The 25,000-nt window shown below is 39.6% G+C and overlaps 1 protein-coding gene across 8 annotated transcripts in view; it reads right to left on the reverse strand.

Annotated features, from left to right (window-relative positions):
* LOC135110399 (synaptotagmin-7-like) overlaps nt 1-25,000 on the reverse strand; it is a 147,772-nt gene that overhangs the window by 22,280 nt on the left and 100,492 nt on the right. For all 8 annotated transcript variants that reach the window (XM_064022678.1, XM_064022673.1, XM_064022675.1 and 5 more), the window contains 3 exons: nt 19,667-19,807; nt 7,818-7,965; nt 781-890 (listed from right to left, as the gene is read on the reverse strand). In XM_064022678.1, coding sequence (XP_063878748.1) covers nt 781-890; nt 7,818-7,965; nt 19,667-19,807 — 399 coding nt within the window. The remainder of the gene's footprint in view (nt 1-780; nt 891-7,817; nt 7,966-19,666; nt 19,808-25,000) is intronic.

Below are 25,000 nucleotides of genomic sequence, written 5' to 3' on the forward strand. Positions count from 1 at the left end.
AGAAGAAGAAGAAGAAGAAGAAGAAGAAGAAGAAGAAGAAGAAGAGGAAGATAAAGGGGAAAAGGAAAAAGAAAAAGGAAAAGGTATACATGAAAGGACAAGCCAGGACGCAGAGGGGAATGTGAGGGGAATAAAAGAAACAAGAAAAAAGAGAGAGAGTGAGAGAGAAAGAGAGAGAGAGGAAAAGGGGAATAAGAGGATTTGAGGGAAAAGAGGGGATAGGAAAGAAGAAGAACATTCTGAGGAAGACAAAATGTGCATGCAAGGTGAATATTACAACAAGAAAAGAAGGAAGTGAGGGGAAAAAAGGAAAATAAAAAAGGAAGAAAAAAGAAAATAACTAAAAGATAATATAATTGCCACAAGAGGGGATAAAAGAGGGGAATAACAAGACGCCAAAAGGTAGGAAAGGTAAGTAAGGGGAAAGCGAAAGGGAGGGAACTGAATAAGAGGGGAAACAGGGAAGAGTAGGAAGAAAGAGAGAGATTGAGAAGGAAATAAGGGGAAGATGAAGAGAAGGAGAAAGAGAAGTTGGGAGAGGAGGATGAGAGCAATTAGTAATGAGAGAGAGAGAGAGAGAGAGAGAGAGAGAGAGAGAGAGAGAGAGAGAGAGAGAGAGAGAGAGAGAGAGAGAGAGAGAGAGAGAGAGAGAGAGAAAGAGAGAGAGAATATCTATAGTCCAACCCAAGCCAAATTCACACCATCTTAAAAAAAAAAAAAAAAAAAAAAGGGGGAGGGGGGTGGTTCAGAGGGGAATGGTGGTGAGTGGTGAAGACGTACCTGACAGAGGGGAATGTGCACCTCCCCTATGGAATCGTCCCTGGAGAACCGATCGTAATCAAACACGTGGAGATGAAGGACGCGACTCTGCAGCTTCTGAATAGGGAAACCTGATCAAGGGGAAAAAAAGAGGGGAAAAAACTTAATTAGTATCTTTTCCTTTTTTTTTTTTTTTTTTTCAATGCCGGGGTGTGCTTTCTATAATTGTCTACGATTTAAATGAAGGAAAAAAAAATTGACTTGACAGAATACGTAGGGAAACCTGAAGAGGGAAAAAAGAAGGGAAAACTTATTTAGTACCTTTCCCTTTTTTTTTTTCCTGTGGGATTATCTTTTCTATAATGGTCTTCGATTTAAATGAAGGGGAAAAAATGACAGAAAAGGGAAACCAGAAGGGGAAAAAGTGAGGGGGGTATTCAGTTAGAACGTTTTCCTTTTTTTCCCTGAAGGATTAGGTTTTTTACAATGATCTACGATGTAAACGAAGGAAAAAAAATTACTGGACAAGAGAGGAAAACTTGAAGTGGGGAACAGTGAGGGGAAAACGTAATTAATACCCCTTTCTCTTCTGAAATGTGGGGAAAAATTAGTTAGACAGATAAAGAAAATTTAAAGGGAAAAAAAGTGGAAAATTTAAGGGGAAAACGAAGGGAAAATTGAATTAATACCTCTTTCCCTTTTTTTCCCTGCCGTGCATTGTTTCCTGTAACGATCAACAAGCTGTATGTCGGGGGAAAAAAAAAACTACATAGATAAAGAACATTGAGACGAAAAAGGGAAATTTTGAGGATAAAAAGAGGGAAAGTTATTTTTTCCCCTCTCACTGGCGGATCATGTTTCATATAATCATTTATAAACTGTATACGGGGAAAAAAAAACAGGACAGAGTAGGGAGATCTTGATTGGAAAAAAAAAGAGAGGGGAAACTTAATAAACTCTCCTCCTTTCACTGCCAGACCATGTTTCCCATAATGGCCAGCAACTTACATAAGAGGGAAAGCTGACAGGACAGATGAAGGGAACAACAGAGGGGGAAACTTTATCTAATCTACTTTCATAAGAGACGAAGGAAAAAAAAATACAGAATAGATGACAGGAAAACTGAAACAAGATAAAGAACAAAAAAGAAAAGGGAAATCAAAGAGGAAACGAATAAAAGAAAGTAAAATGAATAAACAAAAAAGGAAAACGAAGGAAAAATAAGGAAAACTACTGCAAATGGAAAGGAAATAAGCAAGAGAGATGGAGGAAAACTGAGATGCCAGGTAAGTAAAAAAAGAGAGGCTAAGAGAGGAGATGATGGGAAAACATGACGGAAAACTGATAGAAATGTGTTGAGATGGGTGTGCAAGGAGGTGGGCGGAAACTTAGATGAGGGAAGGGAGGGGAAAATGAGGTGGAAGATGAGGGGAAAACATGAAGATACGACAAAGAGAGAGAGAGAGAGAGAGAGAGAGAGAGAGAGAGAGAGAGAGAGAGAGAGAGAGAGAGAGAGAGAGAGAGAGAGAGAGAGACGAGAGAGACGAGAGAAAACACCGAAGACCAAGAAGGAAAACAAGAGAAAAAAAGGGAAAATGAGAAAGGGAGGGAAACCGAAATGAAGGTGACAGGAAACCAAGATGTGTGAGGGGAAAATGAAAGAAAAAAAAGATAAATAACTAAAAAGAGGGGAAAGAGATAAGGGGAAACTGAGGTTGAAGATGATGAGATATGGAAGGGGAAGGGAAAAAAGAGGGAAACTCAAAAGGATATGGGGAAAATGCCTGAGGGGACACGAGAGGAAATTGATATGGAAATAGAGGGTAAGACTTGACATGATAGCTGAGCGGAGAGAGAGAGAGAGAGAGAGAGAGAGAGAGAGAGAGAGAGAGAGAGAGAGAGAGAGAGAGAGAGAGAGAGAGAGAGAGAGAGAGAAATATATTTCTTCATTTGTATATTCCATTTTTACCTTCATGAATCTCTCTCTCTCTCTCTCTCTCTCTCTCTCTCTCTCTCTCTCTCTCTCTCTCTCTCTCTCTCTCCACTCGCTTCAGTATCTTTTTCTTTTATCTCTAACGTTATCTCCTTTTCTTTCTTTCTCCCTCTTTCCAAATCTACATTTTTCTATTTCCCCCCCTCTCTCTCTCTCTCTCTCTCTCGTTCGTCAAAATCCCTCACTCCACTCTCCCTCTCCTCTCATCCATTTTTCCCTCTCCCTCTCTTCTCTCTTTTGTGTTTATCCTCTTTCCTCTCTTCCCTTCTTTATTCTTTTCTTTCATTTCTTCCTTTCTGTCTCCTTATCACCTCTTGCACTGGATTTACCCCCCCTCTCTCTCTCTCTCTCTCTCTCTCTCTCTCTCTCTCTCTCTCTCTCTCTCTCTCTCTCTCTCTCTCTCTCTCATTTCCGAGATGGAAACTTTAACCGGGGAAAAATAAGAAAATAAATGCGTTAGTTAAGGGAAAAAATTGTTTAAACTTTCCTTCCCGCATTCCATTGTTCCTGCATTAATTCCCTCGTCCATTCCTCCATACCCTTCCTTTCATCCTGCTTTTTTCCCTTTTTCTTTTCTTTCCTCTTTCTCTCTTCTTATTTTTTTTATTTATCATTTTTTTTGCATTTCATTATATATATATTTTCTGATTCCTCTTGTTCTTTTTTCCTCTTTGACTTTCCTTTTTATAGTTTTCTCTCTCTCTCTCTCTCTCTCTCTCTCTCTCTCTCTCTCTCTCTCTCTCTCTCTCTCTCTCTCTCTCTCTTTTTCTTTATTATCTTTATTTGTTTTTATTTCTTTTCATTTCCTGATTTTTCTTCTTCCATATTTTTTCCATCATCAATCACTCCTCATTGTCCTTCTTCTTCTTCTTCTTCTTCTTCTTCTTCTTCTTCTTCTTCTTCTTCTTCTTCTTCTTCTTCTTCTTCCTCCTCTTCTTCCTCTTCCTCCTCCTCCTTCTTCCTCCTTCCCTCCTTTCTCTTCTTGCAATTGCTATCTGTCTTGTTTTTGTTGTTGTTGTTTTATCTTTCTTCTTCTTCTTCTTCTTCTTCTTCTTCTTCTTCTTCTTCTTCTTCTGCTCTTCTTTTTCTTTTAGGTATCATTCTTGTTCTTCTTGTTTTTGTTCTTGTTGTTATTCTTCTTCCGCCTCTTCTTCTCCACCTCTTCCTGCACCTCATTCCTCACTCTTCTTTTTTTCGTTTCTTCCTTCTTCTTTTTCCCTCCTCCTTCCTTCTCTCCCCTCCTTCACCTTCTTCCTCTTCCTCCTCCTCCTCCTCCTAGCCTTTAAACCTCACAAACAACCCATCACCCATTTTTTTCCCTTCCCCCTCTCTCTCTCTCTCTCTCTCTCTCTCTCTCTCTCTCTCTCTCTCTCTCGCTCACTTTCCCTCATCACGCGCACGCAGTCAGGCGGGGAAGTAACAATCGGGCAAATTAGGAGGGTAGGCCAGGTGATTACGACAACACCTGGATCAGAATGAAATGAGAAGCCCTCCTTTCAATTATATGATTTAACGCTACCGCTTATAATATTAATGAAGAAATTCTCTCCTACCACTCTTTTTTTTTTTTTTTTCATTTTTTTCTTCACTACATCCAATTCCGTATTAGTGATGTATTATTCATATTGATTCATTCATATTCTATCATTTATTCATCATTATCGTACTCATTCTGCCCACGAGAGACGTATTAATTACTTTTCATACCTGAGTTTCAAGGTGAGCAAGTGCCATGGTGAATGCACGGCCAGAGAGAGAGAGAGAGAGAGAGAGAGAGAGAGAGAGAGAGAGAGAGAGAGAGAGAGAGAGAGAGAGAGAGAGAGAGAGAGAGAGAGAGAGAGAGAGTGACGAATGTATAGTTTTTTTTCGTCACTTTTTTTCACCTAAAGTTTGGAATTCTTAGTAAACTTGCAGCGAACTGATTCATTAATTCATTCCTACTTTTGTTACATTTATTTTTGGCTTCAACTTAGCGACACAGATCCATCACTGCTTGTATTCTGAGTTGTCTTTTGTGCATCAGCTGACCTTTTGCCGTTTCCTGGTTTTCTCACGTTTTTTTTCCCCTTTTTTTTCCCCTTTCTATTCAACCATCACTGACACTCGCGTTTGTTTGTTTTTTTTATGTAATTTTTTAAACAGACTTGGTTTAGGTGATGATATGGGAGTGTCCCCCCCTCTCTTTCTCTACAAAATCGTCGTGAAAATTTTAGCTCGATTTCTTTAAGTTGAACATTCCAAGTAAACCAAATGTCACTTATTCCTTTCACTAACAAACCAATAAAACTACGACACGTTTTTCACACTTAAGTGACCCTAGATGACTTAAAAGGACAAAAATATAACAAGTACTCTTAAAAAACCATTCCCTTTCCCCTAAAACACCTTTAAAAATCTTCTTCCACCATAAAATAAAAAGAAAAAAACAACTCCTTTCACTATTATGATACAACACGTTCTTTCTTTCTATATTAAAGTGACTCCAGGTAAATTAGGAGGACGAAAATAGATCGTTCTCTTTTGTTAACATTGAGATCACTGTAATTAATCGTTTGTATGGTTATAAAGAAAAAAGAATATGATGCTCATTCAAACTTTTTCAAGCTACAGAAATACGTTTTAAAGGGTTGTAGTGCTAGAATTGTCGTAAATAAATGTGGAAAAAATGAATTAGCAGTGAATGGGTTAAAAATAGTTTCCCTTTCCCTCTAACAGTCTTCACCCTGACGCTCTATCATGGAAATAGATATGAGGGGGAAAAATCTTTAATAATCCAAACAAAAGTAGAGCTCTTAAGAAAAATAATCCTTCCTTTTCTCTATCACACCTACAGAAAAAAAAATGAAAATAACTTTCACTTTTACTTTACGGAAATCAATACGAGGTGAAAAATCTCTCGTAATCCAAACAAAACTAATACTCTTATGAAAAAAAAAATAAATAAAAACAAATAAATAAAAATGCCTCTTTTCTCTGCCACACCTGAGGAAAAAAAAAAACAGCAAATAAAAAATAACCTAACTTCCCCACCTTTACTCTCAATCACGGAAATAAATACGAGGTGGAAACTTCACAAAGTACTCCATAATAAACAAAAACAATTCTTCTATTTTCCTTCATCACACCTGGAGAGAGAGAGAGAAAAAAAGAGTAAATAAATAAAAACTCCTTCACCCTTACGCTCTATCAGGGAAATAAACATGCCGTGGAAATCTCTCATAATTCGAGCAAACTGAAAGGGACGCACACCTGTTTTCGTTAAGGGTTAATTGAAGCACCCTCATAATCTCATTTTGCAGTGATTTGATTAAGCTGCAAATGGCGACTCTGTAAATATACCATACATGGATCTGATTCCGTCTTTTAATTCACCCTCTCTCTCTCTCTCTCTCTCTCTCTCTCTCTCTCTCTCTCTCTCTCTCTCTCTCTCTCTCTCTCTCTCTCTCTCATACACACACGCACTCTCATTAATATTTTTTTTTTCTTTCTACCTTAATGAACCAAAATGGATGTTTATTGGTCTCATTTTGACCTGAAAGTTTGCTCTCTCTCTCTCTCTCTCTCTCTCTCTCTCTCTCTCTCTCTCTCTCTCTCTCTCTCTCTCTCTCTCTCTCTTACCCGTGTTCTCGCTTCCACTCATCTTTTTCAACAGCTTTCATTCTCTCTCTCTCTCTCTCTCTCTCTCTCTCTCTCTCTCTCTCTCTCTCTCTCTCTCTCTCTCTCTCTCTCTCTCATTTATGCATTTATTCATGTTTCCCTTCGCACTTTATCCTTCTCTCTCTCTCTCTCTCTCTCTCTCTCTCTCTCTCTCTCTCTCTCTCTCTCTCTCTCTCTCTCTCATAGTCTTCTCACCTCACACCTCCCTCTTTTTTCTCTCTCTTCATCTCATTTACTCTTCTTTCTTCCTTCCTTCCCCTTTGTAATCCACTCAATCCTTCCTTCCTTCCTTCCTTCCTTCCTTCCTTCCTTGTGTCCTTCTTCCCCGCCTTTCCATATTTCATCCTCTTCCCTCTGTGTTTCCCTCCTGTCCTCTCTAATCCCATTCCATCTCTACCTCCCTTCCTTGATTTCCCTTTTTTCCTTCTTTTTCCCTCACTTTCTTTATTCTATTTTTCGGTTTCCCTTCCTTTTTTTTACTTTTTCTTTTTTCTTCTTTCCTTACCTTTTTTTTTTTTTTACCTCCCATTTAATTTTTCACCCTCTACCATTTTCTTTCCTTTCTTCTTTTACTTTCTTTTCTTCCCTTTTTTTCCTTGGTTTCGTTATTGTTTTCCTTATTTTCCTGTCTTTTGTTGCGCTCTTTCATCTACATTCATTCCTCTCCTTCCTTCCCCTTCTCTTCTTCGTTCATTTCTTTCCCTCCTCTCTTTCTTTCCCTCCTTCTAAGTAGAAAATCTCTCTAACATTCCTTTCCTTCCTCCCTTCCCTCTTATCATTCCTTCCTTTCTTCCCCTTCATCCTACCTTCCTTCCTTTCTTCCTTCCCCCTCCTTTTTCTCCCTTTGTCTCGTCTTTTTTTTATCTCCTATCTCTAATTCTCCTATCCTTTATTTCCCTCCTTCCTTCCAACCCTCCTTTCCTTTCCCCTTTCCTTCCCAATGTATTCATCTATCTTTATCTACATCCATCCTTTTCTAACCCTTCTTTTCATCCCTCCAACTCTACTTTCCTTACCTTTCTAAATTTTCACCCTTCTTTCCCTTCTTTTTCCCTTTATTCCCCTTTCCATCCTTCATTTCCTAATTTTTAACCCTTCCTTTCTTCCCTCCTCTCAAATTCTCCACTCCTTTCCTTCCTTTCCTTATTTCTCATCTTTCCTTTCTTCCCTTCCTTACTTTTCACCCCTCCATTCCTTCCTTGCTTTTTAATCTCCTGTCTTTTAATCCTCCTTTCTTCCCTCCCTCCTTTCCTTCCTTCCTTCTCCTCTAAACTCCTTTCCTTCCTCCCTTTCTCATCAATCATCGCCTTCCTTCCATCTTTCCCCTCCAACATTCCCTTCCTTCTTTCCCCTCCCTCATCATCTAACCATCTCTTCCTTCTTACCCTCCCTCCCTCCCAGTTCTCACCTTCAAAGTAGAAGGTCTCATGCCATTTTGGGTGTAGTGTCCGCCGCTTAATCTTCGTCTCCAGCTTGTGTTTCTTGTCTGGCAATAGTGTCACTCTGACGTAAGGATCGCTGGTGCCACTGAGATCCTTCGCAGGGAGCTCCTTCGCCTGCCGGAGGGAGATAAGGAGGGGCGTCAGTAATGGAGGGAGATACGAGGGAGGGAAGGAGGGCAAGGGGAAAGGTAAGGGGGGGGTAAGGGGGAAGAGTAAGGGGAAGGTGTAAATGGGATATGTTGAGAGGAAAGAAAGAGTAAAAGTGAGGTTTTTTTTCAGGGTTAAGAGAGAGAGAGAGAGAGAGAGAGAGAGAGAGAGAGAGAGAGAGAGAGAGAGAGAGAGAGAGAGAGAGAGAGAGAGAGAGAGAGAGAGATTTGTCATTACTTACTTTAACGCAGTCTCTACACAAAATAAATAAATAAATAAACACAATTGATTAAAAAAGACATACAAGAGAAATGAATAATAAAGAAAACATACATATAGATAAAAAAAATAATAAAATGAGTAAGAATGAACAGAGGAATGGGGAGAAAGAGCGAGAAAACGAGGAAGAGGAGAGGAGAAAGAGAGAGACAGAGGAGGAGGAGAGCAAACAGAATATTAGGTGTGTTCAGGTAGATGAGAGGAATAAGATAAGGAATTTGTGCGTGGTTAAAGAGAATAAGGAAGAAAGATGAAGAGGCACACAAGGAGAGAAGAAAGGGAAAGACGGAAGGGAGAGAAAACTGAAGAATCAACTGTGTTTAGGGAAAAGGGAAAAAAAAATGTGGAAATTTGAGCTTTTTTTGCTGTGAAGAGGGAAAAAAGCGGGAAAAATTACGGAACATATGAGGAAAAGAGAAAAAGAAAGAGAGAGAAAGGGAGAAGAAACTGAAAAATTAGGTGTGTTTAGGGAGGGAAAGATAAAGATTTTTTAGCGAAGGTGAAAGGGACATAAAAAAAAAAGAAAGACGAGATAACGAGGAAACGAGGAAGAAGAAAAAGGAGAGGAAGAGAAAAAAAAAATGAAAATGGATGAAAAAATAAGAGGGTTTTTGTACTGTAAAGATGAAATGGTGAAGGAAGATGAGCACGTAAAAGAAGATATGATAAAGGAGAAAGAGAAAGAGAGAGAGAGAGAGAGAGAGAGAGAGAGAGAGAGAGAGAGAGAGAGAGAGAGAGAGAGAGAGAGAGAGAGAGAGAGAGAGAAAATAAAGATGTATAGGAAAAGAAGAAATAAATGAAAACACGAACCTTTACTCATGTAGAGATAAAAAAGGAGAAACAAGAGAACACAATAAAGGAGAGGAGAAAGAGAAGGAAAGGAGAAAAACCAAGAAAAGAATGAGCTTAGGGAATGATGGAGGTGAAGTAGACATAAAGAATAATTTTGAGGAAAAGAGGATTAAGATGAAGGAGGAGAAGGAAAGACTGAGGAAAAGATAAACAAAGAGAAAGAAATGAAAAGTAAGGAGATGGAAGAGGAAAAGACGAAAAGAGGATTAAGAAAAGAAGAAGAACAAAGCAGAGGGAAGATTGTGAAGGGAAAATATAGAATAAGAAAAGGGAGAAATGAAAGACAGTGAGCGAGAGACAGACAGGGAGAAAAGAAAAATGAGAGAGAGAGAGAGAGACTGAGATGGGAAGGTAAAAGTGTAACATAAGCGATGAGAGAGAGAGAGAGAGAGAGAGAGAGAGAGAGAGAGAGAGAGAGAGAGAGAGAGAGAGAGAGAGAGAGAGAGAGAGAGAGAGAGAGAGAGAGAGAGAGAGAGATAACAAAGATAGTGAGAGATAGGCCGTGAGGGATGGAAGCTGGAAAGAGAGAAAATTTGTGAGCCAGTTATTTTACCAGAGAGAGAGAGAGAGAGAGAGAGAGAGAGAGAGAGAGAGAGAGAGAGAGAGATATTCTAGACATATAAAAATATACACAAACAAGTTGACAGAAATACAGAGACAGACAGACAGACAGACAGACAGACAGATAGATAGATAGACAGACAGACAGACAGACAGACAGATAGACAAAGCGATCACTTATGTAAAGCTAGAGAGGAAACAAAGGGTTGAACGTGAATAATAAATGAATAAACTTGAAGATTCATGAACACAAAACAAGAAAAAGAGCAAGAAAAATTGTAATGTTTGGTAAATTCACGGTTTTTTTTTTTATTTTTATTTTTATTTCTAAACCTCGAGGATTTTAAAGATTTCCACATTAATCTTTCCACTGCTGGTGTGATTCTATATTTGTTGTTTTGTTTATTTTATGTATTTTTTTCCTTGATCAATGTTTTTCTTCTTATCTTTTTTTATTCTTCCTTTCATCTTTTATTTTTTCATCTACAAGTAAACAGGGAATTAAAGGAACACGCAACAACAACAACAACAACAACAACAAAAAGAAAAATTAAAGGAAATGAGGAGATTATACAAAAAAAGAATGAATAAAAGTGGTTTGTGAAATTTACTACATGAAAATGACAAACAAACTTGAACTGACACAATAATAAACGATGATGGCGATTGATGATGATGATGGTGATAAAACAAAACGAGAAGAAAAGAAAAGAAAAAAACTGATAAAAATAAAGTTTGTGAAATAAATAAATAAAAAAAATAATAAATTGATAAGGAAAGGTTATCATGATAATAGTAACAACAACAACAACAACAACAACAACAACAACACCACCACCACCACCACCACCAACAACAACAACAACAACAACAACAACCATCATCATCATCATCATCATCATCATCATCAACTTTTAATCATGCAATACAAACAGACACATTTTTAATTAATTTCTGCCTCGCCAAGGAAAGCAGTGTGACGTCAGAGCCCCGACCACCAATCATGAACCAGCACACATCCAAGCCCCGCCCACAGGTAAACAAATCCCCCAATCAGAGTAAAAAAACCACCTATGGCGTCACGAAGCCCCGCCTGCCAAGGACCATCAGTCAATGAGAAGCAAGAGGCAGCATTACGTCATGAAGGAACAGCCAATGAGCAACTGGGATCATCAAGAGGCCACGCCCATCACGGAACAATAACAACAATTATGGGGAAAAAACACGTAATATAAAATAAACGTAGACAAACATTGCAAGAGAGAGAGAGAGAGAGAGAGAGAGAGAGAGAGAGAGAGAGAGAGAGAGAGAGAGAGAGAGAGAGAGAGAGAGAGAGAGAGAGAGAGACTATGTAAGGTAATAATATTTGGGTAAAGGGAGATGGGGAGAGAACAGGAATGGAGGAAGGAAAGGGAGGGGAGGGAAGGGGGAATGGGAGGGGGGAAGGGAGAGCAAACCAATCATTACACCTCAATCTTGCAATGTCCAGGGAGAAGGTCGGAGGTAAACTTTTCTCTCCCTCCCTCCCTCCTTCCCTTCCTTCCTTCCTTTCCTCCCTTATCTCTTTCTTCAGTGCCGCCTCCTTCCCACCCACTCGTCATCGTCTTTACTCTCTCTCTCTCTCTCTCTCTCTCTCTCTCTCTCTCTCTCTCTCTCTCTCTCTCTCTCTCTGCATGTCTCTCTTTCACCTACATTCGTAATCTCGTATTTTTCCTCTTCCTATTCAACGCTTCTCTCTCTCTCTCTCTCTCTCTCTCTCTCTCTCTCTCTCTCTCTCTCTCTCTCTCTCTCTCTCTCTCTCTCTCTCAACCATACCTGTCGTTCTCTTCCTTGAAAGATAACATTTAGCAGAAGTATCTCCATTCTTTCTCCTCCTTCCCTCCTCTCCTCCTGCCTCCTTCCTTTTCCCTCCGGCGCATAGTTTTGCAAGGTGAAGGAGGAGAAGGAGGAGGAGGAGGAAGAGGAGGAGGAGGAGGAGTAGTATATGGTGGTAGGTGAGGAGGAAATGGAAGGTAAGGAGGTGGTGGTAGTGATAGAGGAGGAGGAGGAGGAGGAGGAGGAGGAGGAGGAGGAGGAGGAGGAGGAGGAGGAGGAGGAGGAGGAGGAGGAGGAGGACCATACACAGGTATTGAAGGGGAAGATGCTTTGTTTACCTTTGCACAGTTGCCAGTTTGCCTCTCTTTTTTTCCTCTCCCTCTTTCAATTCCTACATGATGTTTTCCTCCCCCTCTCTTTTTTTCCCCTTCCTTTCAATCCAAGTTATGGCTTACTGATTAATACGAGAATTTTGTTTATTTTCCAAATGGATCCCTGGAGAACTACGGGGCCTCCTCCTCCTCCTCCTCTTCCTCCGCCTCCTCCTCCTCCTCCTCCTCCTCCTGTTTCTATTGCTACTACTGTTACTAGCAAACGGAACGAGAGACAGGCGGGAGGAGAAGGAGGAGGAGGAGGAGGAGGAGGAGGAGGAGGAGGAGGAGGAGGAGGAGGAGGAGGAGGAGGAGGAGTGTTTGTACATAATACACAAAGAAATATTTCGATTTTTTTCCCTATTCATCCCAAATCTCTTGTTAAACATTATTTTTCTTTCCCTTTCTTCTCTTCATCCCTCCCTCCCTCCTTTCCTTCTTTCCTTCCTTCCTTCCTTCCTTCCTTCCCGGTGACCTTTCCCTGATATGAAAAAAAAGGAAACTCAGGAGGAAAACTGGAAAAAGCCATTACTTCTTTTCCCCTCAACAATGGACAGGACGAGGAGGAGGAGGAGGAGGAGTAGGAGGAGGAGGAGGAGGGGGAGGAGGAGGGGAAAACAAGGCTCCCAGGTGGCTCTTCCTCAGGTAAGCATCAGTCAGTGTTTCCTTACAAATAAATAACAAAAAATCTCACCTGTTTTTTTTTCCTTCTTTTCCTCTTTTTTTCCTCTGGTGTTATTATATTTTCCTTTCCTCCAATTTTAGTTTATCTTTTTTTTATTTCTCTACTTGTATTTTCTCTCTATTTTCTTCTCTCTTTCTCGTTTTTTTTCCCTCTGGTGTTTTTGTTTTTGTTTTTCCTTTTTCCTCCAATTTTATCTATTTATTTTTTGTTCACGTTTCTCCTTTCACAATTTTTTTTCCTTCTCTGTCCTTCCCGCTTCTTTTCTTACCTATTTTTTCCTGCTTTACAACGTTTTCCCTTGAGAATTTCCTGTTTCCCTTATGCTCTTCCTCTTTTTTTTTTACTTTCCAATCATTCTTCTCATTTTTTTTTCAATTTTCCTCAACTTTTCCTCCATATCTCCCTATCATATCTTTCCTTCCCCACCTTTTTTCCCCTCAATTTCACTTTAATTTCCTATCTTTTTTTCCCCCTTTTCCCCCCTTGAATGAAGCCACAGAAATGAAAGCTCATGAGGAAACGTTGAGAGAGAGAGAGAGAGAGAGAGAGAGAGAGAGAGAGAGAGAGAGAGAGAGAGAGAGAGAGAGAGAGAGAGAGAGAGAGAGAGAGAATGTGATTGGGGGATACGTGTGATCCTAGCAAGGTCGCCATGTCATGTGTGTGTGTGTGTGTGTGTGTGTGTGTGTGTGTGTGTGTGTGTGTGTGTGTGTGTGTGTGTGTGTGTGTGTGTGTGTGTGTGTGTGTGTGTGTGTGTGCTTGGGAGGGGTCACAATAAATCCTCTTCATACCACTAAAGGTGACGGTCCAACCTCGCCCAGTCTGCTAGAGAGAGAGAGAGAGAGAGAGAGAGAGAGAGAGAGAGAGAGAGAGAGAGAGAGAGAGAGAGAGAGAGAGAGAGAGAGAGAGAGAGAGAGAGCCAGGTGAGGATCCACTCATCAGCAACAGGTGACCAGATGGCGCGAGGCAGGTGTGTGTGTGTGTGTGTGTGTGTGTGTGTGTGTGTGTGTGTGTGTGTGTGTGTGTGTGTGTGTGTGTGTGTGTGTGTGTGTGTGTGTGTGTGGCTGGACGGCGGGACTGGGAGACGAGGGGAGATGAGAAATGAGGTACAGATGCGAGAGATACAGGAAGGAAAATGTAGGGAAAAGGGAAAGAAGAGGGCGGGGAGGGAAGATGAGAGATGAGAAGCAGAGATGATAAAGAGAGACACACAGGAAAAATAATTCTAAGGAGATGGCAGATAGAAGGAAAGGAAGGAGAGATAGGATGGAATGATAGAAGGAGAAATAGGTGAGAATAGAGGAAACAGAGGAAGATAGAGTAAGGAAGTGAGCGAATGACAAGGCAAAGAGAGGGAAAAGAAAGAAGGAGAAAGAAATGATGAAACTGTTAAGGAAAAGTATGAGGGGGAAAATGATTAAGAGGAAAAGGAAAAAAAAAAGAAAAAAGGAAAGGAGGAAAATAAGAAAGGGGAAATTAAAGGGGGAAAGATATCTTGAGAATAGTAGAAAAATAAGAGAAAATATTTAAAAGAAAAGAGGAAAACTAAACACAGAGGAGTAAAAGAGGGGAAATGAAAGGAAGGAAAAAAGGAAAAGTTGGTGAATAAAGGGAGGAAAAAAGTAGGAAAAAAAACAGTAGGAGAATAATAAAGAAAGTTAAGTAGAAAAGGAGACAAAAAAAAATGAGTGAAAATAGAAGGAAGAAAAGGGAAAAGTGAACTAGTGATGGAAGGAAAAAGGAAACAGAAGGGGAAAAGTGAAATACGAATGAGCAGGGGAGAAATGAAAAAGGGTAAAGAAGGAAGGAAAGAGGGGAGAGGAGAGGAAAGTGAGGGGAAAGAAGGAAGATCAGGTATATCGAGATGGAGGTTAAAGGGAAAAATAAGAGGGGAAAAGGGGAAAAGTTGTGATAGCATTGAGGTGCGACAAGGTATGTGAAGAGAGGGGAAAGAGAGGGGAAAGAGAGGAGAGAGGGGAAAGAGAAAAAGGAGAGGATATAGACAAAGACGAAATGTAAAGAAAAGAAAGGAGAGAAGAAAGATGCGTAGAAAAGGAAGGAAGGAAAGAAGGAAGGAAGGAAAGAAGGAAGGAAAGAAGGAAAATAGGGAGGAAACAAAGATGGAATGAAAGAAGTGAGGTAAATTGAGTGAAAGGAAGGTAGATAAGGAGGAAGGAAGGAAGGAAGGAAGGAAGGAAGGAAGGCAAATTGAGAGAACGGAAAGAAAGTACATGAGAAGAAAGGGAAGGAAGAAAAGAAGGAAGGAAGGAAAGATTATAAATATCTCAACAAAATAAATAAATAAATAGATGAAAATATAATAAAACAAGGAAGCAAAGAACAATGAAGTAGTAAATGAGAGGATAAACTAAAAAAAAGACGTAAAGCAGATAAATATAAAATAAATTAAAATAAAAGACAAAGAAAGCAAGAAAAAAATAAAATAAAACAAAGTAAGAAGGAAAGAAAAGCAAATTCATTTTATTTTGTAGAGAAAGTCACTGACGGTATCTTGGGACTGAGCTCTCTCTCTCTCTCTCTCTCTCTCTCTCTCTCTCTCTCTCTCTCTCTCTCTCTCTCTCTCTCTCTCTCTCTCTCTCAACGAATGCACCAAGGGAGGAAAAAAGACTGCCTAAGCTCTCCCCCATCACCCCCCTTTCATTTTTCCCTCTCCCTCTCCCTCTCTCCCTCTCCCTCTTCCTCTTACTCTCTCTTGCCCTCTCCCAAAGAACGTAAGATTAACAAAAAACCTGAAATTAATAAAGTTACTCATGAAGTTGCTGAAGAAATAACGACTCTCTCTCTCTCTCTCTCTCTCTCTCTCTCTCTCTCTCTCTCTCTCTCTCTCTCTCTTAATAATGAATTTTTATTTTAGCTCTCTTTCTTAGATATATGAATAAGAGAGAGAGAGAGAGAGAGAGAGAGAGAGAGAGAGAGAGAGAGAGAGAGAGAGAGAGAGAGAGAGAGAGAGAGAGAGAGAGAGAGAGCAAGGGTAAATATGAAATAAGCAATAAATATTTTGCATTTCAGACCCCACATTCTTATCAATGAGAGAGAGAGAGAGAGAGAGAGAGAGAGAGAGAGAGAGAGAGAGAGAGAGAGAGAGAGAGAGAGAGAGAGAGAGAGAGAGAGAGAGAGAGAGAGAGAGAGAGAGAGAGAGAGATAGGCCATTTTTCAGTCATCCTTTACCTTTAATAAGCAACGAGGAAGGGAAAGATAAAACAACATTAATGAAAAAGAAAGCCTTAATTAAACACCCAGGAAGCAAAGTGGGTCTATAGACGACATGAAATTACGGCAATAAGTGAAGGGAGAGGAAGAAAACAAGTGAAGGTCGCAATAAAGACTCCTGGATCCCATTCTCATAAGATCCGAATGTTTAAGAGGAAAAATATATAGAGGATTTGATGAAAACTTTGAGAAAAAAAGTGAAAGAGAAAAGAAAGGAAAGAATAAATGTCTGGTTTTGGAAAAGTAAGGCTATATTAGAGAGAGAGAGAGAGAGAGAGAGAGAGAGAGAGAGAGAGAGAGAGAGAGAGAGAGAGAGAGAGAGAGAGAGAGAGAGAGAGAGAGGAAACTTTAATCACCGTACAGTTATTATTTTATTAACGATCGTATTCTCTCTCTCTCTCTCTCTCTCTATTCCGTACCTCACCTCCCCTTGAATCTCTGCTGTAAACCTTGAATCCTTGCGGTGATCACTACTGGTTCACACACCCTCTACCTCTGCTCCTATAACGCCTGTAATTAATTCAAAGCCCACAACTTCACAGGTAAATACAGGTGCTCACATTCACCCTACGCTCTGTGCTTCCTCCCACACTCCACACAATACGCTGCCATACAGAATACTCTCTATTACAAAACAAAAGAGGCGGGATATTTTGTAGATTGCATTTTTTTTCATGTATTGTTTTTTTTTTAATCCACTTACCGATTTTATTGTTTGTGTGTGATGGCGACGCATTGCATATTATCTTCACGGAATCAGCGATAAAACATTTATTTCCTGGCATATTAGCTGAGTAATTATCTTTAAAATAAATAGTTTCTAGTACATGATGATGAAATACTGTTCTCTGGAACGTTATCTGCTAAAAATTTGATTTCCTGAGGCCAATATCAATGAAAAATTTTGGTTTCTGACATGTTATATACGTAAAATTCTAGTTTCGGACATGTTACCTATGAAAAAAAAAATCGTTTCTCGGACATGATCTAAAACAATCAAGTTTCTAATACAATCCCTCAACAAAACATTCATTACGTGAGGCAACAACGTGTGTACTGCAAGCTGGCTGGCCTTCCTTCAACACGCGTCAGCATCACTCGTACCTGCTTTTCCCTCTTCTGCATAATATATGAGTAGTAAGTGAGCAAGAATACCCCTCTCTCTCTCTCTCTCTCTCTCTCTCTCTATTCCTTTTCCACTTTCTCACTCATAAAAAGGCACAATATTCCCTTACCACCTCAGGACACACACTTTCACACACTCACCAACACACCTCACGCTGTCTTCTAAATGAAACCACAGTAATATCCGTGTAAATTCCCCCATACCTAAGCTGATTACCTCCCATTAAATTCCCTCTCCAGCTCTCCTCCCAAAAATTTCCCGCAGGTACGAAATCACCGACCTCATTAAATACACCTGTACAGCTCTACACCTTTATCCCCTTTAAAATTGGTGTAAGTTAGCAACATAATTCAGAGGTTGCTATCCCCTTGTAACATGCCTGAGCTTTCCCCTTCTCATTATCTTACCTGTATGGGACGGACGACCTTATCCTTTATTACCTTTGGGTCACCTGCCTCACACCTGGTCTAGTTGTTATTTTCGTTTTTAGTTTCTTTGTAATCTTTTTTTTTTTTTTCTTTACTTTAGAGGTGTTGGTATGATTTGTAAAGGATGTTATTTCTTCTTTTTCTGTATCTGGTATTGTTTTTCTGTAGTAATGGTATCGCGTGAATTTTCCTATTTTGTACCTGATATTGTTTTGTTTTTTTTCTGTAGTGGTCCGCATCTGATACTGTTTTCCTGTAGGTTATATTTATGGGGTGTTTTTTTTTTTTCCTGTATCCGACACTTGTTTTTATTTATTTATTTATCTATTTATTTTTTAGTATATATGGTTTTATGTAGGTGATGCAATTTTCTACAGATAATGAGTGCTGCTTCACCTCAATCTTCATACCTGTACACCGTCAGCTCTACACGGCACAATTAGAGAATGACCTTCCAACTTCACCAGTATAATCACACCTCACCTTTCATAATTACCTTACCTGAACTGAAACTCAATAAAAAAAATAAAAAAAGGAAACAGTTCATATAATATTTACCTCTACATATGTCAAAGCAGCGCGGCACATCAAGACTTAATAACAGAGACAAATCATAAAATCATTACCTGTACAGAGAGAGAGAGAGAGAGAGAGAGAGAGAGAGAGAGAGAGAGAGAGAGAGAGAGAGAGAGAGAGAGAGAGAGAGAGAGAGAGAGAGAGAGAGAGAGAGAGAGAGAGAGGGAAAGAAAAAGTCTTGTCTATCGCAGAATAACAGTTTCCCTTGAAGTTACTGAGACACCCAAACTGTGAGGTCTTTCCCCTCCCTTTCCTTTCCTTGTCCTGTCCTGTCCCTCCTCCCCCCACTCCGTCCTTCACCCACCTCGCACCTCGCCACGCCCATCCCTGCACACCTGCGTCACACCCTCCGGTCGTCCCCGTCCCAGCCACACCCAAAAGTTGTTAAGGTAAAGACAACACGCACAGACTATAGATGCGAGGATGGGAGGCGGGGAATGAAGATGGGAAGGTGATGCTGTAAAGAAATGCCTTCCAATAACAGCAACGAGGACGACGATGGCAACAATAACAACAGCAACAACAACATACGAGGCCCTTTGAGAATGAAAATAAGAAGGTGATGCTGTATAGAAAATAACATCCAATAACAACAACAACAACACCAACATACAAGTCCCTTAGAGAATGAAGACAGGACAGAGATGGTGTAAAGAAAATGACATCCAACAACAAAAACAACAACAAACAACGTAACCCTTTGACAGCTGATGGTAATTTGACACTCATTACATCATTCAATTAATTCTATTCGACAGCGGAGAGCGAAGGCAAACTGGAGGCACTGAAATGTTTGAACTACTCAATCACTCCCTCTGCTGTCACTGATGTCTCTCGAAATTACACTCTAAACTCGCGCTGGACGATTTCATTAAGCCAGAAGAGAGGCCATGGCAGTAAGAGGATTAAAGGTAAAGGCCGACTATCACCTGTCCACATCTGTCCACACCTGAAGATACCAGTCCAACATGAGCCTGAAAGGGATGCATCTGTACACTTCTAATGGTACCTGATCGCACCTGTCCGTACCTAGAGTAAAGTCTATTCCATGGCACCTGTCCTAAGGCTAATGAACCACACCAGTTCTAATCTAAGGAGACCACACCTGTTCTGGATCAAAGAAAATCGTATTTGTTCTAAAACTAATGAGTCACACCTGTCTAAATTTAAATGGACCACACCTGCCCAGATTTAAAGGGATTGAATCAGCACAAATTTAAAGCCACACATTTAAAGGGTTCATACCTATCCAAATATAAGACCACACCTGTCCAAATGTCATACCACACCTGTCCAAATTAAGAGCACTGTCTACAATTAGAACCACGAGACGACACGATCCCTATGGCTAAGGACTTCAAACTTCTCCAAATAAAAAGACCACATCTCACCTGTTCCAAAGTTAAGGAGTTACACCTGTCAAAATTAAAAGCATCATAATACCTGTCCATAATCAGAGCTACAAGACAACACATTCCCTACAACTAAGTGTATCACCTGTCTAAATTTAAGGCTACACCTGCCCATATTTAATGAGTTGTACCCTGTAGTAATTAAAAGCATCATCGTAGTACCTGTTTAAAGCTACGAGAAAACACCTACTCAGAAGTCAAATTTACGACTACACCTGCCCATATTTAATGAGATGCAACTGTCGTAATTAAAGGCATTATTGTAGTGCTCGATAACACCTCAAAAGCCGAAGCATCACGTATCTAAAAAAAACCTCTCCACATTTCCCACGTACCTGCATGATCCGCAGAATAAGCGTCATCTCGTTGAAGTTGTATTCCATGGAGAATTGAATCTGACCGACGTTTTCCGTGGGCTCTGAGGTGTCGATGTACATGTCCACCAGACTGAGTGACCGGTTCTGGAAAAATGCCATCTGTTGGGAGAAAAAGACAACAAGGGGTTAGAGTGTTTGTTTCTCTTGACTACCTCTGCTGAAGCTGGCCCACGTCTCTCTCTCTCTCTCTCTCTCTCTCTCTCTCTCTCTCTCTCTCTCTCTCTCTCTCTCTCTCTCTCTCTCTCGCTTGCCCGTGTTTCAGCTCCAGCAGGGGTTGTGTTGGTTTAAAATTTGGATGGTTTTTAAAGAGTATGCAAAGGGGAGACTCAAAGGGATTATTACACTGAGAAAAGAAAACGTAACATGAGGAGGGAGGGAGGACAGTAATGATGGTCGTAATAGTGGTATATAATAGTCATAGTGATATACAGGGAGTGATCACAACAGGGGGAAGGGAGATAAGATAAAAAGGGAGTCATCCTTTTTATATATACAAGGAGTAAATGACCTCAGTACAAAGGGAGCGTCTTAATTTACATAAATAAAAGGGAGATTTAAGTTTCAATCGTATTTTCTATTTAACACTTTATACTTGCACGCTTATCACCCCGTTTTTTTTTCTGCACACTTAACCCATTCTCTTCTATTGTCCCTTGAAGAGAAAATGGGTTATCAGTTATAATGAGGGGGAAACTTCTTCATTTCTTTAATCCTTGCTAATGCCAGACAGGGGAAGATAATGAAGTATATATCTATCTGTTGGTCTATTCTTATAATTTCTTTTACTTATCTTCGTATCCTTATCTACCTAGTTAAGTCCTGCTGTGTAATTTAGATTCTCTCTCTCTCCCTTCTAGTACCTGTGGCTTTATCTTCAAAAAAAAAAAAAAAAAACTATGTACCTTTACCGATCTAGTTTAACGCAGTATCATTCACTTCTATTTCTATGCACCTTTTATCTAATATATGCGAATCTACCCTTTTTTAATCCAGAAGCATCTTTACCCACCTATATAACTATGTCCTGCATCTTATTCATACCTTCTATCATCTATACTTTACCTCCTAAAATACCTAGATATCTTCACCCATCTAACTATACACTGTTCCTTATTACTATCTGTCAACCTACTTAAATGCCTACGTATCTTAAGCTATCTATACATATCCTGCACTTATTCTCACCTTCTATCACCTATACTTTACCTACTTTCCCTATCCCTAATTCTTACCTTCTCCTGCCCACACTTATCCCACCTACTTAACTCTCTCGCCTGAACTCCCGTCTTCTCCCTCCCGTGCTCCCGTGCCTCGCCTCCCAGTGACAGACAAGCGCACTGGCCGCCGCTTTTCATGAAGATTTCTGGTCTCTTTTCTCGTCAATTCAGTTCAGCATCAGAAGGCTTGCAGGTTCCGCCCGTTTTGCTCGCAGCCTCCACTCACTCGAGGGAATTCACGTCTCAAAAATGGAAAAAGGAAAAAGAAGAGAGAGAGGAGAGAGAGAGAGAGAGAGAGAGAGAGAGAGAGAGAGAGAGAGAGAGAGAGAGAGAGAGAGAGAGAGAGAGAGAGACGTAAGGCAGAAAGGAATTCGATTTGCGCTGTTTTGTGCTCCGTGGCGCCAAAACCGAAGTCGCGCGATTTGTGGATTTCGACTTGCGCTTTTACGAAATGGCATTAATAAAAATAAGAAGAAACATAATGAAACTAAACTTAATGGATAAATCTTATGCGTCACATACTCTGCATACGAAAGAAATAAGAGAAAACTTATAACAACAAAATAACAATGAAAATGAAGATAATAATGATAAAAATCGTAAAAGAAATATATTTTAATTCAACGAACCTTCAGGAAACATTACCCAACTGAAACGAGAAATAAATTATGAGAAAAAGGAGGAAATAAAGAAGTAATGTAGTTTTAAGTCGATCAAATGAAAGAAACCAACCGTGCGTAGGATGATAAATTTCATCCGAAAATCGCATAGAAAACAGAAATATAAACATCGGAGGAGACGAGCGGGAGCTTAGGTAAAAATAAAAAAAAGAGAAAAGATAGAAAAAAGGTAAATTGAAAAGAAAACAAGGAAGAATTAATCAAGCGTATTGGAAAAAAAGTATAAACATGAGAGAGAGAGAGAGAGAGAGAGAGAGAGAGAGAGAGAGAGAGAGAGAGAGAGAGAGAGAGAGAGAGAGAGAGAGAGAGAGGAAAAAAAAAAAAGGCTGAGAGAGGAGGGAAAGTTGAATGAGAGGCTTTCGGTAAACGTTCGTCTTGTTCCGATTAAGAGCTGCCACTACCACTTGCCTCTTTACTTATCCGGAGAAAAAGACCGAGAGAGAAAAAAAAAGGTAAAAAACGAACGATAAACAGAGCGAAAGGAATAGCGATAGGAAGAAAAAAAAAACGGACGGAAGGACAAGTAAGGAGGAAGTGGAGGAAGGAGAGAAAAAGTGAAAGAAGAGCGATTGAAGGATAGGAATGATGGAGAAGAGAGAAGAGTGAAAAAGATTAATTGATTGACTGGTTAATCAATTCGTGGAGAGAGAGAGAGAGAGAGAGAGAGAGAGAGAGAGAGAGAGAGAGAGAGAGAGAGAGAGAGAGAGAGAGAGAGAGAGAGAGAGAGAGAGAGAGAGAGAGAGAATGTGTTTATGGAAAGAAAAAAAGTGCAAAATGAAGGGAAGAAAATGAACGGGAGATAAGAACGAAAAAGGAAAGAAAAAAAGAAAAAAGGCAGAAAAATCATGGATCAAGGAAAGAAGGACGGAGAAAGAAAAAAAGAAAAAAAAAAGAAAAAGGGATAAAAGAGTAAAGGAGGAGGAAAAGAGAATGAAAAAAGTGAGCATTGAAGAGAGAGAGAGAGAGAGAGAGAGAGAGAGAGAGAGAGAGAGAGAGAGAGAGAGAGAGAGAGAGAGAGAGAGAGAGAGAGAGAGAGAAAACACGGATCACTTTAATTAGACTCAGGAAGGTGAAGGAAGGCGCAGGTAAGTCTTGGTCGAGGATAAACAAACACACGAACAGACAGCGCATCCCGTAGCAGCTCGCCTCGCCTTGTTTACGACCGCCATCTTTATCCATTAATTTGCCGCCAATTGCCGAAGTTACCCCTAGGAAATTGAACAGAAAACGGAGAGGGGTTTAATTTTATAAGTTATTTCCCGAAATGCGTGTTTATCTTTTTTTGGTCTTTTTCTTTCATTTTGACTTTTTACCGTTTGTTTTTTTGCTACATTTCCTATTTACTTTTTTTTAATATTCTTGTTTTTTTCTTACTATTTTTACTATATTTCTACTATGCTTGCTTTTTACTGTTATTGTTTTTTTTAGTATTTAATTTATTTATTTTATTATTTTATTTATTTTTTATATTCTTTACGTATTTCAGTTCAAACTCAAAGTTGACGAAACGAAGCGCTTGTATTTTTTTTTCTTTTGCTTTATTTGTTATGTTACTTATTTTCTTTAAGTTGTTTCTTACTTCTCTCTCTTCTTTTTCTGCTTTCCAGTCCATCTGCAAGCTTTTTTTTAAAGTTTCTTTTTACTTTTCGTCTCAATTCAAACATTGAAACTTCACTCAAATTTCCTTTTGACTCAAATTTCCTTCTGTAACTTTCGGTTCGTCTCGTTTTCATTCTCCTCTTCTCTCTTTCATATAATTTTTTCTTTATTTTTCACATTTCCTTTCGATTTTCACTCATTTTGTTGCATCTTCTAATATCTGAAACATTTTATCTATCATCTTATCTTTACGTTAGAATTCCCCCTCTTTTTTTTTTATGTTCAAATTTCTATGTTTAATTTCTTGTTTGTCTTCTTTTCAAACTCCTTCTCTTCTCTTTCGCGTTGTTTTTTCCTTGATTTTCGCAGCGTGCAAAGGCGAGGCAGACCATGGCAGACCAGGGCAGACCAAACGGTGAAGCCAAAATGCGAGGACTGGAATCTCGTCCAATAACACCTCGTGCGTGCCGCTAATTGACTTTACCTGTCCAATTCACCTTCACACACAATCGGGTTTGCCTGCTTGACCTACTCCCCTAACCTTTCTCTATCTTACCTGGCTACCTCCAAAACATTTACCTGTCTACCTGTCTGTCTTACCTGCTATCTCTAAAACGTTTACCTGTCTTACCTGGCTACCTCTAGAAAACAATGATCTATCTGTTTATCTATCTATCTTTGCGGAAAACTTCTAAAAACACTTACCTGTCTATTTTTCTACCTATTTTACCTGATTACTTAAAAATATTTGTCTATCCATCTATTCATCTATCTATCAGCTATCTATTTTATCTTTTCTCTGCTCATTTACTTGCTAATTAAAAAAAAAAACTTAAAAATTTTACCTTTTCACACATTTGTACTGTTCAAAAAATCTATAATTTCTCACGCTATCTATATTGCAAAATATCAGCTTTCATTTACTCAGGTATTTGCCAAAATCTTACCATCTATCACAAAACAAGCCAACAGTTTCACGTATCTATCTACCTTGAAAAGCGTTACTTACTTTGCAGATTATCCTTTGCTTACAAAACCTAACAAGCATGTATCTATGGGTCTATCCTCACATCCCTGTCTATCTATTGTTAATCTATCGGGGTAAAATCCTTAATCTATTCAATGCAGCCCTTAAATGTGTAAAATCGATGGATGCTATCTATACAAATGCAAGACTACGACGCATGGAAGCAGCATAACTATTATAACTATTTAACTAATGAACCAAACTAACTAGTCAACTAGATATTTACTTCAAAAAAGGTGTGGTGGTGGAAAGTAAAGTCAGCAAAAAAGAAAACGCGACTTGTGTATGAACTGTGCAAGTCTCAGGATGTGGTGGTGGTGGTGGTGGTGGTGACGAGTGGCTGGATGCTAACTGTCCTTTAGTGGTTAGCGTTGTAATGGTGGTGGTGGTGGTGGTGGTGGTGCCTTAATATAATAAATGGTTGTGCTCTATACACTCCTATTCGCTATTTAGGCGTGCGTGGTCGTGATGGTGATGGTCGTGGTGGTGGTGGTGGTGAAGGGGTTTGGGGAGAGGGTTAAAAAAAATGTTGTGTGTGTGTGTGTGTGTGTGTGTGTGTGTGTGTGTGTGTGTGTGTGTGTGTGTGTGTGTGTGTGTGTGTGTGTGTGTGTGTGTGTGTCCCGCTGTCTTTTCACGGGAACACGGTGAAGGGAACATTTTCTACACTATTTACTTACTTTTTTTTTTTTTATCAGAGGTACAAAACAAAATAAATGAACCCAAAATAAAGAAATCGTAAGCACACACACACACACACACACACACACAC

The sequence above is a fragment of the Scylla paramamosain genome, chromosome 20, assembly GCF_035594125.1.
Source record: "Scylla paramamosain isolate STU-SP2022 chromosome 20, ASM3559412v1, whole genome shotgun sequence".
NCBI classification, from domain to species: domain Eukaryota; kingdom Metazoa; phylum Arthropoda; class Malacostraca; order Decapoda; family Portunidae; genus Scylla; species Scylla paramamosain.